Source organism: Aquarana catesbeiana, linkage group LG01 (assembly GCF_042186555.1).
Source record: "Aquarana catesbeiana isolate 2022-GZ linkage group LG01, ASM4218655v1, whole genome shotgun sequence".
Classification (NCBI taxonomy): Eukaryota; Metazoa; Chordata; class Amphibia; order Anura; family Ranidae; genus Aquarana; species Aquarana catesbeiana.
The window spans coordinates 92,603,493-92,622,370 of NC_133324.1; the positions used below are offsets into that span (position 1 = coordinate 92,603,493).

General features: G+C 43.3%; 1 protein-coding gene across 1 annotated transcript in view; it reads right to left on the minus strand.

Annotated features, from left to right (window-relative positions):
• The window catches only part of PLCXD3 (phosphatidylinositol specific phospholipase C X domain containing 3), a 211,097-nt gene extending 202,260 nt beyond the window's left edge, over nucleotides 1-8,837 (minus strand). The window contains exon 1 of the mRNA XM_073621754.1: nucleotides 8,406-8,837. Within this exon, the coding sequence (XP_073477855.1) occupies nucleotides 8,406-8,508 (103 nt within the window). The 5' untranslated portion in view covers nucleotides 8,509-8,837. The remainder of the gene's footprint in view (nucleotides 1-8,405) is intronic.
• Between the last annotated feature and the right edge of the window lie 10,041 nt (nucleotides 8,838-18,878).

The following is an 18,878-nucleotide window of genomic DNA, read 5'->3' on the forward strand; positions in this document are numbered from 1 at the left end:
TGCCCATCAGTGCTCATCAATGCTGCCTATCAGTGCTCATCAATGCCCATCATTGTCACGCCATGTATCAGTGCCACAGGTCATTGCTCATTAATGCCACCTATCAGTGCCCATCAATGCATCCTTTCAGTGCAACCGATCAGTGCTCATGAATGCTGCCTGCCTCCTCAGCACGGCTCTGAGCGGAGAGCGTCTCTCATACAGCTCAGAGCCAACAGTTCTCCCTGCTCCCCCTCCGTTATGGGATGACACAGCCGATCTGCTCCTTCTCCCCTCACCGCTCTACCGTATGTGTACCGCGGGAGGTGTGACAATGTTAGCTTCACACTTGACTTCCCGCAACGCACACACAGGAGAGGGGAGGGGAAGAAGGAGCAGTTCGGTTGTGTCATCCCGTGCGAGAGAGGAATTAGGGAGGGAGAATGGAGGGGGGAGCAGGGAGAACTGTCGGCTCTGAGCTGCATGAGAGATCCGCTTTCTGCTCAGAGCTGTGGGCTTAGCAACCCCGCTGGGGCCCCCCGACAGTGGCGGAATGCCAGGGCCCGGTCGCTAGTGCAATTGCTGCGACCCTTGTAGTTCCACCACGGTTATACATATTAAAGTGGTGTTACAGCCGGACTTACCTGTCCAGCGAGCCCGCGATGTCGCCCCCCCCGAGGCCGATCTGTCCATCTGATCGGCTGCCAGCGCCGCCATCCTTACTAAGGGAAACAGGCAGTGGAGCCTTGCGGCTTCACTGCCAGTTTCCTACTGTGCATGCGCGAGTCAGCGGCACTTTGTGAATGGCCCCGTTGGTTTCCGGGACACACACATGTCCCAGAAGACAACGGGGTTGCCGAAGAGGAGGAAGTGCCACGGAATAGGAAGAGGTAGATTAGGAAGACTGCCTAGCAACAGGTAAGTTAAAAAACATTTTTTTTCAAATGTTTTTATTTTTAATTTTTTTTTAAATATTGATGATGCTCTTTTTTTTTAGGGTGGCCCTCCACTTTAATTATGTAAAATGTAAAATATAATTATGCAATATCATAATGTTCCAATCTCTATTATTTAATTTCTTAGCAGTGTATTTTTTTAGGCTTTAAAGACTATTAAAACATTTTCATGTTCCATTTGGCATATCCTTTCTTAGATTCTACTTGTAGGAAATAGAATCTTGACTTGCGTGGTTTCATTGATATTTATGCCAGATTCTGATTCTTACAGGCAGAGATCCAGATAGAGATATACAGTGTTCCTTGGGAACAAATGTGTCTGGTTTGTTCAAAGCCTGGATGACACAAGACAGCATTGTAAGTTTAGAGTCACAAGAAGGTCGGGCAGATAACAATCTCCTAATGAAAGTCTACCAACCAATTTTAGAGTCCAGTGTTAACCAGGCTACAATGCACTAAATGTTCATAAACTTCTATAACCCATATTATAAAACCTTCAACTTTTATTTTAAATCTGTGAGATTTTAAAAGGTTATCTTATATGACCATAAAAAAACTGCATGGCTTCTTAGCTCTAGAGGTCCTGAAGAGACAGATGTTTTTGCAAAGGTGCCCACCTTTGCCAACCACAAATACTCTATGTTGGACTTGTCTTGTCTATCTTTTAGTAAATTATGGTTCCTCCCACTGCATGGGAAGAGGGGGGCTGCTCCCCCCACCAACCTCACTGTCCTACATAGTTTTGCCCACTTCCCATTAAAATCAGTTTCCTTCCTTGCTGAATGTGTATAGAGACCAACCAAAAGGTCATGCTAAAAAATGTCATAGCTTGAGAAAAAGGGACAAAATGTTTGAGGAAAGTTAAATGTTGTAAGTATTCTATAGAAATAAACTAATGGCACAGTGTAATTATTTGTAAGTATCCCTGTAACAACATGATAAATTAGTAAAGTAAAAATAAAAAGGTAAGTGCATATAAAAGAATCATTCCAAATATTTGCCCTAAAAATTATAAATGTAGAATTATCTATAAATAGTAATCACGAGTGACAGAGACCACCTTTTCAACTTAGCGCATGCACCCCGCAGTCTCATAGGCTGAAATGTATTCCTGTCTTTCTCTCTATTCATCTGCAGGTCAACGGGAATCAATTGTATCCTATAAGGTAGATGGGGGGTCATGTGCCAAGATGGTCTCCAGCACTCACATCTCTATGGAAACTTGATTCCTTGGCAGCTGCGTTGACTGTTGCATTGGGAGTTGATTTTTTTTTTTTGCTCTAAAATAATACAGAGGGCAGATTTATTGTTCATAGGTCTTCCTTCCCTTATTCCTTAAGCTGGGTGCTTTCTCAAGAATATAAATACATCAAAAAGACTTGACACTCGTATTGAACAAGAATGAGGAACCAGCTAAAAAACAAAAGTTCAATTTACTAGGGTATTTTCCATCATATGTAGTCGACCTTGACTGTTCCTTTCATATATGTTGCTAAACAGCGGTATGAAAACTTATTGCATACGTCATAGCAAAATTAACAGAAAAGACTATACTTAGTACCTCTCAGAAATACATGTACATTTCCTAATGTTTTATGATAACAGAAATTTTGTGTGCTCCTACCTTCTTTGACATGACAACACAGTTCTGAATTCCAAAACACATGGGGGTTGATTTACTAATACTGGAGAGTGCAAAATCTGGTGCAGCTCTGCATAAAACCCGAACGGCTTCCAGTTTTTTTTTTGTCAAAGCTTAATTGCACAAGCTGAAGTTAGAAGCTGATTGGCTACTATGCACAGCTGCACCAGATTTTGCAATTTAAAGTTTTAGTAAATCAACCCTATGGTGTCAGCCCTGCCAACTTTATTTCTGATACATTACAAAAAACACAGACCTCTTATCTCCTCCCCCCTCCTCATCTCCATAACTCTACTATGTGCACAGACATAGAGCATAGGAAATTATCAGTTCACACGCTTTATGACAAAAAGAGCAGGTATTTTTGTACTTATTAAACAGATACAGTATAAAAAACGAACTTTCAATGGCATACTGAACAGACCAAAATGGAGCAAATAAAAGAAGTTCATTTTTAGGGTTTACACACACTTACATGACAAGTAATGACCACCAACCATCATATGAGGATGTCTAAAAAGTCTTCTCCTATTAGTAGACTATTTCAAATAACTGGCGGCCCTCCAGCTGTTGTGAAACTACAAGCCCCATGAGGCATTGCAAGGCTGACAGTTACAAACATGACTCCCACAGGCAGAGGCATGATGGGACTTGTAGTTTTGCAACAGCTGGAGGGCCGCCAGCTTGAGACCCCTTCCATAGACACATTCCTAAACCTTATGGACAGCCTTCCCAGAAGAGTTAAAGCTGTTATAGATGCAAAGGGTGGCCCAACTCAATATTGAAACCTACGGACTAAGACTGGGATGCCATAAAGTTCATGTGTGTGTAAAGGCAGGTGCCCCAATGCTGACAATATAGTGTATGTATGTAAGGGATTATGTAATGCAAGGGCCTACCTAAGCAATGAATTTACACCTACTCAGGTAGGTGCCCACACAACACAGTTGTTGCTAAACCTAAAGGAAATTTACCAGGGGCAGCACGTCCATTAAGGGCGCACGGCCCCGCCCCCCCGTCCATCCTCCACCTCCCCTATCCATGCGTCCGGCCCCTTTCAGGACACCGGTGCATGAATTCCAATGCGGAGGGGTCTTTTTTTAAAGTACTGATTAGAGCCAGAGGCTCTAATAGGCTTCAATATAGGGTGGGCTCGGGTCGCAGAGAATTTTCATTCGCTGTTGTAACACTGATCCTCCTCCCGGCCAGTCAGGAAGCGGGCTTTGACACCAGTCCCCCGATTGGCCAAACAGACAGGCGATCCTATTGGATGCCTAGGAGGAGGAGGGGAAGAGCTGGAAGCCGCCACAGAGGACAGAACTCAGAGCCGAGCCGCTACATGCTGCCTGCCACCTGCCGCCATGGAGGAGAGGACTCAGAGCCAAGCCGAGCCGCTACATGCTGTCACCCGCCACAACGGGGGGGTAATTTATTTTTTTTACAGCTACATTATGCTTTGCGTCTTCATCTTCATGCCTCTCCTCTGGCCCAGGGCAGTCCTCAGATGATGCAGAGAGCTGGACTGACATTACCACCACTCTCTGATTCAATACTTTATCACTTTATGACTGAAGGGCACCTTGGTGTAGTGGGGGGGGGGGGTCATGGACTATGCTCTGATTGCCTGGTGTTAGGCCTTAAAGGAATCCTGTGCTTTGCCGCTTAGCTGAACAGAGTGGAAGGAGAGCAAAGAGAATGTAAGTAAGGAAAGGCGGGTGTGTTTTGATGGAGTGGAATAAATTTAATCTGTTTTTTTACCTTGCAATGCAAAAAGCACAGGTTCACTTGAAGGCTCCATTAGCACCTAGGCGATTTGAATTGCAGGCGGAATCACTGCGATTCTGCCCGCGCTTCCAAAATTGTGGCAAAATGCAGGACCCGTTTCCGATGCCATTGTGACATTTGTGCCATCATGGCACAAATCGCAATGCCAAATGCTCCTGGCTCTGTGCCAAGATTTGGTACATGAGCTTCTTGAAGTGTTTTTTGGAGTGGAGGGAGGCCCATTTAAATGCTCCACAAAAAAGCTAAAAAAACAAAACTTGTTGCAGCAGCTGTCGCTGCTCTACGCTCAGGTGTGAATGGAGCCTGAGACTAATGGGGTTTTTTAATGTAGGTTGTGAAGCTGTCATCCTGATCCTTGCTTCGTAAGCTAATGAGTCACTGGCATTGTACATTGTGACTCATTAGGCAGAGAAACCAGGATGAGGAAGCCAGTTAGCCCCAGACACAGCACTTTTAAATACTGTTACAAGCTAATGGGATTGTGGACCCTCTGGGCCAACTGAATATATGGTGAGAGTGTGAGTCCTGAAATGGAACAATGCATGGAGACTAAGGAGCCATCTACTAGCCACCAGTGCACCCCGCACTGTGGCTTTGCTATAGAGCAGCTCCCAGGTTGCAGCACATGGACATACTCATGCAGACGGCAGCTGATCAAGGAAAGAACCAGAACAAAGTACCAAAGTGATCAGCAATCTTGGAAATGGAGACAGGCCAAAGGCAGTGTACAAATGTAGCATGCAGGTACACTGTATTCAACTCCAATTTAATGTCAGAAGGGTGTAACCGATGGGCTGGGATCTGAGCCGAAGCCTGTCTTTCATTTACCTTACACTGGAGTGGAGTATAGTGTGTGGTGGCACCTGCATGCCATATTATATTTTGGAGCGAGATGTGCTCTATCTCTGTCAGCTACTGAATACAGTCCCAGTGTAAACTTGGGAGGCTGATACTTCAGGCTTGGAGTGTTATAGTATTAGTGTACAAATGTGGTTAGATAGGTGGCCAAGGTCGATAACCCAAGAGACAGGGACATGGGAACTCTAAGGGAGCACTAAGATGCTAGTTTAACAGGAACACATGGATAAAGATCTCTTGCAGCACTAGGGTGCTGGGAATTCAGTAGTAAGGGAATAACAGAGTCACTGGAGACACCAAGGTATAGGGATAGCTGGAGTTGCTGGGGTCACAGGAATGCTTGAGGACACTTAAATTCAGGGTCACTCGGAACACTAGACCAGGGGCCTGCAGCTAAGAACACAACCTGTTGTTTAGGAATCAAATAGGGAAAATGTAACAGTAGATTGAATACAGCAGGTAAGATGTGACGATATCTAGAGCTTCCAGTCTTATGCAGCAAGGAGATTGGACCAGCCCATATGTTTAAAGAACTAAAAGTGACAAAACAGCTTGATCTGTAGTGCTGATTTGTAGTTCCTTGAACCCAGCCTTGAAACCGATCTGTAGTTCCTCAAACCGATCTGTAGTTCCTCAAACCGATCCTCAAACCTCAAACTGAGCTGCTGATCTGTAAAACCACAAGTACCAGATCTGTGACAAATACCATGTGTGAAGTTTCCTTTTAAGGAATTGGTGGTGAAGCTCCCTATTTTATCTCCCTACAAAAAATGGGAGTTAGATCTCTTGGTATTAAACCAGTGACAGATGGGTGGAACTGGGAACCATGGGGCACAAATCTCTCCAGACCTGAAACCACTAGATGAGTCAACCAGTCTGCATCTGAGAGTGAGAATATATTCTCAAAATACAAAAAAAAAAAAAAAAAAAAAACAAAAACAAGCAATGAGTAGTTTATAACCAGCTATCCTTCTAAATGAATACTATCTAATCCCAAAGTCTTCTTTAGTAACCTTCACTTCCCAACAAATTAGTCAGCAATTTACTGCCTAATGTGTAAGTCATTGGAAGGGTTACAGAAAGTGCAATCCAGCTCTGGGCAATGGATTCACATTTAATTAATTCTACATCCATACATCATCCAACCGACCTCATACAAACACTTTCACTAGCATGCTACGAAAACCACGGCTTCTGTGTACAGTCTATTTTTCATTGTGCACCATGTGTTTTTTTTTAAAACCAATACTATTTGAAATCAATATCTCATGCCGCAGCTACATTTATATCTATTTACTGATCTGATGACTGACCTAGTGCACAAACCCAAAGGCTTTTTTTTAATAATCATTATTTGCAAGGCACCCCTTTCCTAAATAGCACGGAGCTCTATGAAACTTCAATTTACCAGGAGACTCGAGAAGAATATTAATGATTCAGGGACAGTCTGAATGTGAAGCAAAAAAAAAAAAATCATTACAGGGCTTTAGAATGTAATACAAAATGGAAATGATTTATTTCCTTTTGCAGGGTATATAAAGCTAACATCATAGCATTCTACTATATAAATTCTACACTGCAATATTCCATTTTGTACATTCAGTCCGCAAGGACATTTTGACAGGAAGGTCATAATGAATTTTACCCCAGATCTTAACTTTCTATGATCTAAAAAAATGTTGCTTGACATCTATGACAGTTACCATTTTCTACCCAGCTATATTAAAACCCATCCTTTATTAGGCTAATAGATTTATAAAGTTAAACGAATATACATTTAATGACAAATAGCTATTCATACACAGATATTGATCAATAGCTATTCACTGTTATAAATATTAGTCAATTATGGGAATGATTTATGAAAAGGTTGTTCCCCATAGCAGTCAATAAGGTAGAGGGACCATAGAGCTATCGTTCTTTATCCTAGACAAAAAAAAATATACACAAAGCATGGTGACTATGGTCAATACCTGCAGATCTCTTTCTCCTAGGGTTTAGAAACCATTGAGCCTCTTACAAATCCCCTCTAAAGTCCATTTTTACCAAACATATTTAGCCAGCCAATACAAATCACAAGGATTTTTTTCACTAAAGCAACCACATTTGCAGAAATAAGATTAAGAAAAGATGAATATGGATTAATCGTCAATGGTAACATTCTTTGCACCAACGTATCGGTCTTATTTAATATGGTAAAGAGCAAACCCACACTAGCAAGCAGCAATGATTTTGGTACCTCAAGACTGGTCAGTATTGCAATGGGTTACTGCATCCCGCACATGCACTTTATTGATCGTATATAACCCAAATGTACGAAGCCCCTCAATGTGAGGACAATGGGGGTTATTTACTAAAGGCAAATCCACTGTGCACTACAAGTGCAAATTACAAGTGCAAAGTGCATTTGAAATTGCACTGAAAGTGCACTTGGAAGGGCAGTCGCTGTAAATCAGAGGGGTAGATCTGAAATGAGGGGAAGCTCTGCTGATTTTATCATCCAAATCATGTGCAAGCTGAAATGCTGTTTTTTATTTTCCTTGCATGTCCCCCTCAGATCTACAGCAACTGCACCTCCAAGTGCACCTTCGGTGCAATTTCAAGTGCACTTTGCACTTGTAGTGCAAAGAGGATTTGCCTTTCATAAATAACCCCCAATGAGCCAATAACTACAGTCCAGTTTTTTTTTTTTGGAAGCAGAAGACTGTGGGAGCGGATACAAACCCACATGCTGCTGATAAAGTATCCAAGTATCTCAGCATAGATCACAGTGAATACTATAGCCACGTGTCTTATATTTGGACAAGATAGTGCCGTATTAAGGAGACTGGGAGTGTTAACATTAAGGGCCAATTTCCAAATATACATTGCAGGAACATATGCATTAACACAATGCATGGCATTTATTTTGAATAACCCCAGTTCACTAAGGTAATGCGCATCCGCTGTGGCAAAATATTTGTGACAATTATTTTTTTTTTTTTGTCTGTTTTAATTTTTGATTAATTATTGATTTTCACTGCCTTAATGCAACACACATTAACACGTGACATAACATGCATGAACACACCGCACACGTGAGACAAGGAAGACCTATATGTGCTAAGCCTCAAAGTGCATTAGACACATGCATTGTCTTGACAGCAAAGTTCCAAAGCCAAAGTGGGAAGTGGAAAAGGACTTACCTGGGATAGCTAAACTGGTGAGAGGGACTTTGTGGATCCTTTGTGGTAGAGTTGCCATCCAGTCAGCAAACTGCACATCACTCTTCCCTTGAGATGCAGCCATTGTGCTTGCCTGCTGCCTGCCTCCTCTGCCTGCCTGGCTCTTCTGCTTGCAGTGCTGGGCTCCAGTGCTGGTGGAGAGAGTACATGAATGTACACCACACCCACAGGATGGCGCAGACACATGCTAATTCCCCATCATTAGTCAGGAGCTTTTATTCCCTCAATGGAGCTTGCTGCTGTGTAGCTGGAAGGAGACGCTCTGTGTTTGCGAGCTCCTCTAGTATACAGTGTGCCAGGAATACAGCACTGATTATTGCAAGAGAGCCTACACTGGGCTTGTGAATGTCATATCTGCATTGCACTCTTCTGTCTCTATATTCTCTTACCCATTGCATGTAACAGAAACACTCATATTCATTTTAACTTGTAGAAACCTAAACATTATATATTTTATATTAAAAGCTAATGGGTTGGGTTACTCATAAAGCTTAAAATCTATGTAAACTCCAACAAAAAAATGTCTCTTATTTGCTGCCTTTTGGTCTTTTAAAGCGGAAGTCCGCCCACCGCTGCCAAAATTAAAAGCCAGCAGCTGCACATACTGTAGCTGCTGACTTTTAATAATTGGACACTTACCTGTCCTGGAGTCCAGCAATGTCAGTACTGCAGACAATGTTTCCATCAGCTGTCGGCTGCTGCTGCCTCCATTGCGAGTAAGGGAACCCGGCAGTTTAGCCTTATGGCTTCACGCCGAGAATCCTACAGCGCATGCACGAGGCACCGTTCCTCTCTCCTACTGGCCTGGCGGCCGGGGGAAGGAGGAGGGATCCCCAGCGATGACGCAAATACCCGCGGCTGAGGCTCCCGGAAGTGGGGACAGGATACCTGTTAAAGCCAGGTATCCTGTCCCCCCTCCCCCCCGAAAGGTGCCAAAATTGGCACTGGAGGGGGGGAGGAGTACAATGAGAAGAAGTTCCACCTTTGCGTGGAAGCCGCTTTAAATATAACATTTAAAGCATTTCATTATATCTTTTTGACACGTGCAAAATAAAAAAATTGCTGTTCGTCCAGAAAAAATTGCTGTTCGTCCATAACTTCCAGTGTTCTCTTCCTTATCAGTTAATATATTTTCCTTAACTGCGTAAAACCTCTCCCAAAATGATATAGAGGGGGAGGTGTTATATAGTCCTTAGTTACACACCCCCTTCCTAGGGTGACAATGCAGCTCCTCCTAGATACTGTATGGTTGTCACCCTAAGACAGGTAGTGCGTTATTGGCAGGATTAACAAGTAATGAGATAGAAGAAAAAAATTTCGGAAAAAAAAAGAAAACTAATTTGGCCACCACATCTAAGGAAAGGTAAGCTTCAATATATTTAAATGTTGTTCTTGGGTTTAGATGTGCTTTCATAGGCGTGTGCACAGGGTGTGTCGGGTGTGCCTGGGCACACCCTAATCACCCCATGCGGTGACGATTCCCCCTGCTTCCCGTCTCCCCCCTGTAGTGCTGCCAGCTTCCCTCTTCTCCTCTCAGGAGCAGGAAAGGGGCTGGTAAATAATTAATTAACCGACCTTCCTTTTCTGAATGAACACAGTGAGTGGTCTGTACCGATCCCTCTGTCTTCATTCTTAACTGAAGCATAGTAAACTATGTTTACTGCAGGCTGCAGAAAAAGGGACTGGGGAAACTCTGTCCTCAGCTTCTTTCTCTGTCTCAAAAGTGAGACATAAGGGCTCTGTTTAGACACTTTCACCAAAGCCCCATAATGGGGCTCATAAAAAAAATTGTAAAAAATGAATAAAAAATAATATTGTAAAAAATAATAAAAATTAAAAAAATGACTGACACCGTCCACTGCCCTGCTGACACCAATCTCTGCTCTACTGACACCGTCCACTGCTCTGCTGATATACATGCATGTGTGTTTGTGCTCTGGGGTGCATACCCTAATGCAATAGGCTGCACACACCAATGTGCCCTTTAGAGATTTTTTTGCCATTTGCCTTAAGGATTTTTAAGAGAAACATTCAACCCAATGCTTAGTTTAAATTACAGGACATTTCTGATAAAAGTTTAACCGCTTCAGCCCCGAGACATTTGACCTCCTTCCTGACCAGAGCACTTTTTGCGATTCGGCACTGTGCCGTTTTAACTGACAATTGCGCTGTCGTGCGACATTGCATCCAAACAAAATTGACATCCTTTTTTTCCCACAAATAGAGCTTTCTTTTGGTAGTATTTGATCACCTCTGCGTTTTTTATTTTTTGCGCTATAAACAAAAAAAGAGCGACAATTTTGAAAAAAGCAATATATTTTACGGTTTGCTATAATAAATATCCCCCCAAAAATATAAAAAAAATAATTTTTTTCCTCAGTTTAGGCCAATATGTATTCTTCTACATATTTTTGGTAAAAAAAAAAATCGCAAAAAAATGATTAATTTTTTTTTTTACAAGTAATGGCGGCGTTTTGCGATTTTTATTGTGACTGCGACATCATGGCGGACACATCGGACACTTTTGACACCATTTTGGGACCATTGTTATTTATACAGTGATCAGTGCTATAAAAATGCACTGATTACTGTGTAAATTACACTGGCAGGGAAGGGGTTAAACACCAGGGGGCGATGAAAGGGTTAAGTGTGGCCCAGGGAGTGATTCTAACTGGGGGGGGGGTGGGCTTCAACTCGCATGACAGTGATCACTGCTCCCGGGAGCAGTGATCTTTGTCATGTCACAAGGCAGAACAGGGAAATGCCTTGTTTACATAGGCACTTCCCCGTTCTGCGGCTCTGTGACATGATCGGTGGGAGACCACAGGACATCGAGTCCGCCGGTCCCATGGGCACAGTCACCCTATATGCGGCGCGTGCGCGCCCGCTAGTCCCGACAATTAATGGGGACGTACAGGTACGCCCATTTGCCCACCATTGCCATTGTGTTGACCTATATCAGTGTGCAGAGGTCAGCGAGTGGTTAAAGGAGTTCTATGGTCACAGCATACATGTTAATTTTATAATATCAGCATTGTAATAGCAATATAAACAATACGTACAGTATATTTGAAAATCTCCATTTATGTTGTGTTTTGCCTGTCTGCTGGCATTCTCTTTTCACAACTTCCTGGATTCCCTGCATGCTTTGCAGCTTCTCCTCTATTTTTTGCTTGCAATTTCTAAGGACTACATATCCCATGGTACATTGCTGTCTGCAAGCAGTGATTCTCGTACTGACTCCTCCTCCTGAGAAGGCAGGCTCTGTGAAATGTGTGACACAGCATTGCTACTCACAGGGCATAGTGAATTTGTGTCAAGTTGAAGAGTATTAGTAGTAGGCTAGAAGGAATTGTAATAAAAAGTGGAAATGAATATATGATTTCAAATTTTGACCCTAGATATGATTTAAAGAGTTTGAACAAATATTCTGGGCTTTAGTAGCTATCTGAGAGTGAAAGCAACCCAGTCACTATAGAAAATAAAAGTTGACCTAGCAGCAACTTGTTAGAGAAGATCAGTTGTACTTGTCTGTTCGGTGGTGATACTTTGCTCCATGATACAGCCATCACTGTTATCTGACAAGTACAGGTATGTTAGATGATGTGCCCCCCCCCCCTCAATGCTGTGGTTGCACCTACCTGGTGCTACCTCATTGCAGGTCGCAAATCTGCAGGCAGGCATGTACTGGCCATCGGGACTACCGGGAGTTTCCCGGTGGGCCGATGGCTCTGTGGGCCGGATTGAGCGACAGCCTGTCAAAGTAATGGCTGCACGGCCCGCACAGCCATTCATTTGAGCACTGCTGTACTGCAGGGGTGGACTGACCTATCGGCACTGTGGGGCCCTATGACACCTGCAACACTAGCACTGAAAGCAGCTGTAATAGGACCTCTCACAGCGTACTGTTCCCCGTGGGGCCCCTCCTTCGGTCCCATCCACCCCGGGTGCTTGTACATGACATCATCCGGGACGGACGAGAAGTGCGGAGGGGCCAGCAGAGAGCAGTGCGCCATGAGAGGTCTTATTGCAGGCATCGGGTGAGGCTGTGTACTATCGCCATCACTGGGGAGGGGGGAGCAGAAGCAGCCAGTACAAATGTAGGGGGCCCCATGATACTCTCCTGTTCCCCACCAGGCTGTCCTCCAGCCCCCACGCTGTCCCACTGTCCTGCAGCTCCCACGGTGTCCTCCAGCCCCCACGGTGTCCCCCTCTGTCCTCCACCCCCCACGCTGTCCCCCTCTGTCATTCAGCCCCCACGGTGTCCCCCTCTGTCCTCCATCCCCCACAGTGTCCCCCTCTGTCCTCCACCCCCACGCTGTCCCCCTCTGTCCTCCACCCCCCCCCAACAGTATATATACTGTTTTTGTGCGTGTTTGCAAAATTAAAGTGGGCCGGTCTGGATGATGTCCAGGGCCAAATTTTTGTCCCAGTCCAGCCCTGTCTGCAGGTAATGTCCATAGACACCATGCTTTGTGTATCATTTTGCCAGCACAAGATAAAGAATGAAAACTCAAAATCTTATAGCTTATTTCTGCTACAGGGAGTATATACTGTATATAACATAAACGTAGAAGTCATACCTGCATACACAAGTAGTATAACATATGCATCCAATAAATGGGGCGCATACAGGATTTGAGGGGTTCAGTCACAATAATTTTCTAATATTTGTTTAATATTTATAACAAAATGAAAAACTTTTTCTCTTGCTCTCTCTCTCTCTCTCTCTCTCTCTCTCTCTCTCTCTATATCTATATATATATATATATATGTATATATATATATATATATAAATATTTAATCACCTCACAAAAGTGAGTACACCCCTCACATTTTTGTAAATATTTTGTTATATCTTTTTCATGTGACAACACTGAAGAAATGACACTTTACTACAATGTAAAGTAGTGAGTGTCACAAAAGTGAGTACACCCCTAAGTGAAAATCCCCAAATTGGGCCCAAAGTATCAATGTTTTGTGTGGCCACCATTATTTTCCAGCACTGCCTTAACCCTCTTGGGCATGGAGTTCACCAGAGCTTCACAGGTTATCACTGGAGTCCTCTTCCACTCTTCCATGACAACATCACAGAGCTGGTGGATGTTAGAGATCTTGCGCTCCTTCATCTTCCATTTGAGGATGCTCAATAGGGTTTAGGTCTGGGGACATGCTTGGCCAGTTCATCACCTTTACCCTCAGCTACTTTAGCAAGGCAGTGGTCATCTTGGAGGTGTGTTTTGTGTCAGTATGCCCTGCGGCCCAGTCTCTGAAGGGGGGGGGATCATGCTCTGCTTCAGTATGTCACAGTACATTTTGGCATTCATGGTTCCCTCAATGAACTGTAGCTCCCCATTGCCGGCATGCTTGACTGTAGGCAAGAAAAACTTGTCTTCGCACTCTTCACCTGCTTGCTGCCACACATGCTTGACACCATCTGAACCATCTGAATACGTTTATCTTGGTTTAATCAGACCACAGGACATGGTTCCAGTAATCTATGGCTTTAGTCTGACTGTCTTCAGCAAACTGTTTGTGGGTTTTCTTGTGTATCATCTTTAGAAGAGGGTTCCTTCTGGGACGACAGCCATGCAAACCAATTTAATGCAGTGTGCGGTCTGAGCACTGACAGGCTGACCCCCCACCTCTTCAACCTCTGCAGCAATGCTGGCAGCACTCATACGTCTATTTCCTAAAGACAACCTCTGGATATGACGCTGAGCACGTGCACTCAACTTCTTTGGTCGACCATGGCGAGGTATGTTCTGAGTGGAACCTGTCTGTACAGTCTTGGCAACCATGCTGCAGCTCAGTTTCAGGGTCTTGGCAATCTTCTTATAGCCTAGGCCGTCTTTATGTAGAGGAACAATTCTTTTTTTCAGATCCTCAGAGAGTTCTTTGCATTGAGGTGCCATGTTTAACTTCCAGTGACCAGTATGAGAGAGTGAGAGCGATAACACCAAATTTTACACACCTGCTCCCCATTCACATCTGAGACCTTGTAACACTAACGAGTCACATGACACCGAGGAGGGAAAATGGCTAATTTGGCTCAATTTGGACATTTTCAGTTAGGGGTATATTCACTTTTGTTGCCAGTGTTTTAGACATTAATGGCTGTGTGTTGAGTTATTTTGAGGAGACAGCAAATTTACACTGTTATACAAGCTGTACACTCACTACTTTACATTGCAGCAAAGTGTCATTTCTTCAGTGTTGTCACATGAAAAGATATAATAAAATATTTACAAAAATGTGAGGATGTGAGGGGTGTACTCACTTTTGTGAGATACTGTGTGTGTATATATATATATATATATATATATATATATATATATATATATATATATAGGGCTTTTTTTCAGAGGGAATGCGGGGGAACGCAGTTCCGGCACCTCCACCACTGAATGTATGTAATTGCATGGAGTGTGGGGTGTGCTGGAGGGTCTATTGATGTTGGCTGCTGGGGTATCTATTGTCACTGGTGGGGATCTGATTTTGTGTGAGGGTCTATTGTTGCTGGTGGGGAATCTATTGTTGCTAGGGGGGGGGTCTTATGTTGCTGGAAGGGATCTACTGTTGAGGGAGAGGTCTATTTTTACTGGCTGCTGGAGGATCTATTGATGCTGGCTGCTGGGAGATCTGTTGTTGCTGCTGGGGGTGCGTCTAATGTTGCTTGGGTGGATATTTTGTTACTGGGTGTGATATTTTGTTGTGGGTGGCTCACTGTTGCTGCAGGAAATATATTGTTGTTGGGGTGGAGTCCATTGTTGCTGGGGGAGTCTATTGTTGTGTGGGGATCTATTGCTGGGATTCTATTCCTGGCTGCAGGGGATCTATTTTACTGCTTTTCTTTTTATCGTTAACATGTTCCATACAAATAATTTAGCAAAATGATACTTGGCTCTGTATTCTCTAAAAGGGGCAGTACTGGTAGGTGGGTAGTGGGTGGAATCAAGGGACGGTGGTCAGAGGTGGGTAGGGGCCAGAGACAAGGGGTGTCCTGTATATATATATATATATATATATATATATATACATACACACACACTATATTGTCAAAAGTATTGGGGCACCTGCCTTTACACACACATGAACTTTAATGGCATTCCAGTCTTAGTCCGTAGGGTTCAATATTGAGTTGGCCCAACCTTTGCAGCTATAACAGCTTCAGCTCTTCTGGGAAGGCTGTCCACAAGGTTTAGGAGTGTGTCTATGGGAATGTTTGACCATTCTTCCAGAAGCACATTTGTGAGGTCAGGCACTAATGTTGGATGTGAACATCTGGCTCGCAAGGTTGAGGTCATGACTCAGGACAGTCAAGTTCCTCCACCCCATACTCACTCATCCAGGTCTTTGCGGGTTTTGCATTGTGTACCGGTCCAAATGATTTAATGGAGGGGCAATTATGGTGTGGGGCTGTTTTTTCCGGGGGTTGGGCTTGGTCCCTTAGTTCCAGTTAAGGGAACTCTTAAGGCGTCAGCATACCAAGACATTTTGGACAATTTCATGCTCCCAACTTTGTGGGAACAGTTTGGGGATGGCCCCTTCCTGTTCTAACACCAGTGCACAAAGCAAGGTCCATAAAGACATGGATGAGCGAGTTTGGGGTAGAGGAACTTGACTGCCCTGTACAGAGTCCTGACCCCAACCCAATAAAACACCTTTGGGATGAATTTGAGCAGAGACTGTGAGCCAAGCTTTCTCGTCCACATTAGTGCCTGACCCCACAAATGCGCTTCTGAAAGAATGGCCAAACATTCCCGTAGACACACTCCTAAACCTTGTGGACAGCCTTCCCAGAAGAGTTGAAGCTGTTATAGCTGCAAAGGGTGGACCAACTCAATATTGAACCCTATGGACTAAGACTGCCATTAAAGTTCATGTGCATGTAAAGGCAGGCGTGCGAATACTATATTGTATATATAGTGTATATAACATAAATGTAGAAGTCATCCTTGTATACACAAGTATAAGTATAATTTATGCATCCAAAAAACAATACAGGATTTGAGGAGTTCATTTTAAAAAATCAGTCCCAATATTTTTTTAATATTGGTTTATTATTTATAACAAAATGAAAAGCTAGTTCTCTATCTATCTATCTATCTATCTATCTATCTATCTATCTATCTATCTATCTATCTATCTATCTATCTATCTATCTATCTATCTATCTATCTATCTATCCACAGTAGATGGATATAAATTAGCAATTGTGTTCACTTAGATGGCAAGTTTAACTTTTTTCATGGAAATTTTGGATTCTGGGTAATGTTAATGTTGACCTTTCCGTTAAAGTGTCCTTGCCGACTAAATGTAAAGAATGTAATTATAGCATGGTAAAAAATACAAATCAATGATATGATGTTAGTTTCATGCATCCTGAAAAGGATATAAATCATTCTAAAGCTCTTGCATTCTTTAGTAAGGTTTTTTTTCCTTCACATTTAGACTGTCTCTGAATCATTAATATTCTTCTCGAGTCTCCTGGTAAATTGAAGTTTCATAGAGCACCGTGCTATTCAGGAAAGGGGTATCTTGCAAATAATGATAATAAAAATAGCCTTTGGGTTTGTGTACTAGGTCGGCCATCAGATCAGTAAATAGACATCAATCCAGCCTTGGCATGGGGTATTGATTTCAAATAGCATTGGTTCATAAAAAAAAAACACATGGTGCATAATATAAAAATAGACTGTACACAGAAGTCGTGGTTTTTGTAGCACACTAGTGAAAGTGTTTGTGCGAGGCCGAGTGGACGATATATGGCTGTAGAATTAATTAAATGTGAATCCATTGCCCGGAGCTGGATTACACTCTCTGTAACCCTTCCAATGACTTGCACAGTAGGCAGTGAATTGCTGACTAATTTGTCGGGAAGTGAATGTTAGCAGAGAGGACTTTGGGATTAGCTAGTATTCTTGTAACAGTAAGAAGCTACTGATTGCCATTTTTTTAGCTTATCGGGTGTAAATACACATATTATTTTATAGACATAAATTTATATATTAGCTGTGTACAGATATTGGTTTCATGTGGGGAAGGATTTCTGTACCCCAAAATTCCCAGCTCTGCCAACCTGTTACAGGTGTTTCCAACTATTTACTGCTTGTGAAAGGGCAAAACTTCAGTTCATTGTTCTACAAAGTAAATGTAAACCCTAAGCAAATGGCATTTAGCTTGCTAAAGCACTGTGTATTATAATCAATTGCTAATTAAATAATGTTTTTCAACTTTTCTTTATCTTTAGCAGCCCATGGATTGTGTCATTTTCTTTCCTTCCACCATAGGTCAGTGTTGATGGGGCAATCCCTTCAGCTTCACTATTGTGTTCTGCAGACGGGGAGCCTTCCCTGCCTGATCACTCCTGGAGGCTTTACCTGTCAGCAGTGATTACAATCAATCTGACAGGCTGGTTGTGCTGAACTTGATCGATAGATCAACTGCAGTACAACCATGGACATATTGTCAGTTCCTTGCTGAGCCTGCCGAGATTTGATCCATCTACGGCCAGCTTTAGTACTGCTGATCTCTTGCAGCCACTTCCTGTCCACATATACTCTAATAATGGCTGTAGGTCATTTCTCCCAGTAGGTTTCCTGATAGTCACAATGGTGGACCATGCCTGTGTAATGTGTGCCACTCCACTGCAAGCCTGTGTGACAACACAGGAGCAAACTTGGCAGACAGAGACAGAATGTTGTCACTCCGGAAGCAATAGCCTAAACAAGGACTTTTATGGCAGGATCACCAGGTATTATTTTAATGAAAGCTAAAAATAGTAACATTTTTGAATATGGCTTATGAAATTACATTAATATGTTAAAGTGGATGTTACCTTAAAAAAAGGGGGGGATCCTGTTTCCTTATAGCAGGTTAAACAGCACAGTGCTTGTGCTGTCTAACCTGCCCTTCTGGAAGTTGTAAAAAACCTGGCTAATCCTGCCAGTTTCTGCCCTCCCTTCTGTAAACTGACCACGGTTTATCGTGGCTGCTGAGCCCTGACACGTGGTCAGTTTACGTGCCTCCGTCATCCCGCTGCATCTGCTCTGTGCTCCTCTGTGCTCTCCCCCTCCCCTCCCTGCCTGTCAGCTCAGGAGTCTGTGTCTCTGTCTCCACCCCCCACCCCCCTACCTGCTGCTGTTAGTAAAATACAAAAATTTTGCTGCCAGCCCCTCTCTTTTAAGCTTCCAACCAGCACTGTATAAGTGCTTATTAGAAACGATGCCTCTAAATACCTTTTTCTGATGCATCTTAAGGCTGGTCACGTGACTCCCGGCCTCTCTGATTCTCCGATCCAGGGCTACAGCAGGAGGAGCCAAGCAGGCAGCTCGGCGGTCACGTGACTCCCGGCTTACTTCAGAGGGAGAGCTTGGCTCCTCCTGCTGTAGCCCTGGATCGGATGTTCAGAGCAGATGATGGGAGTCACAT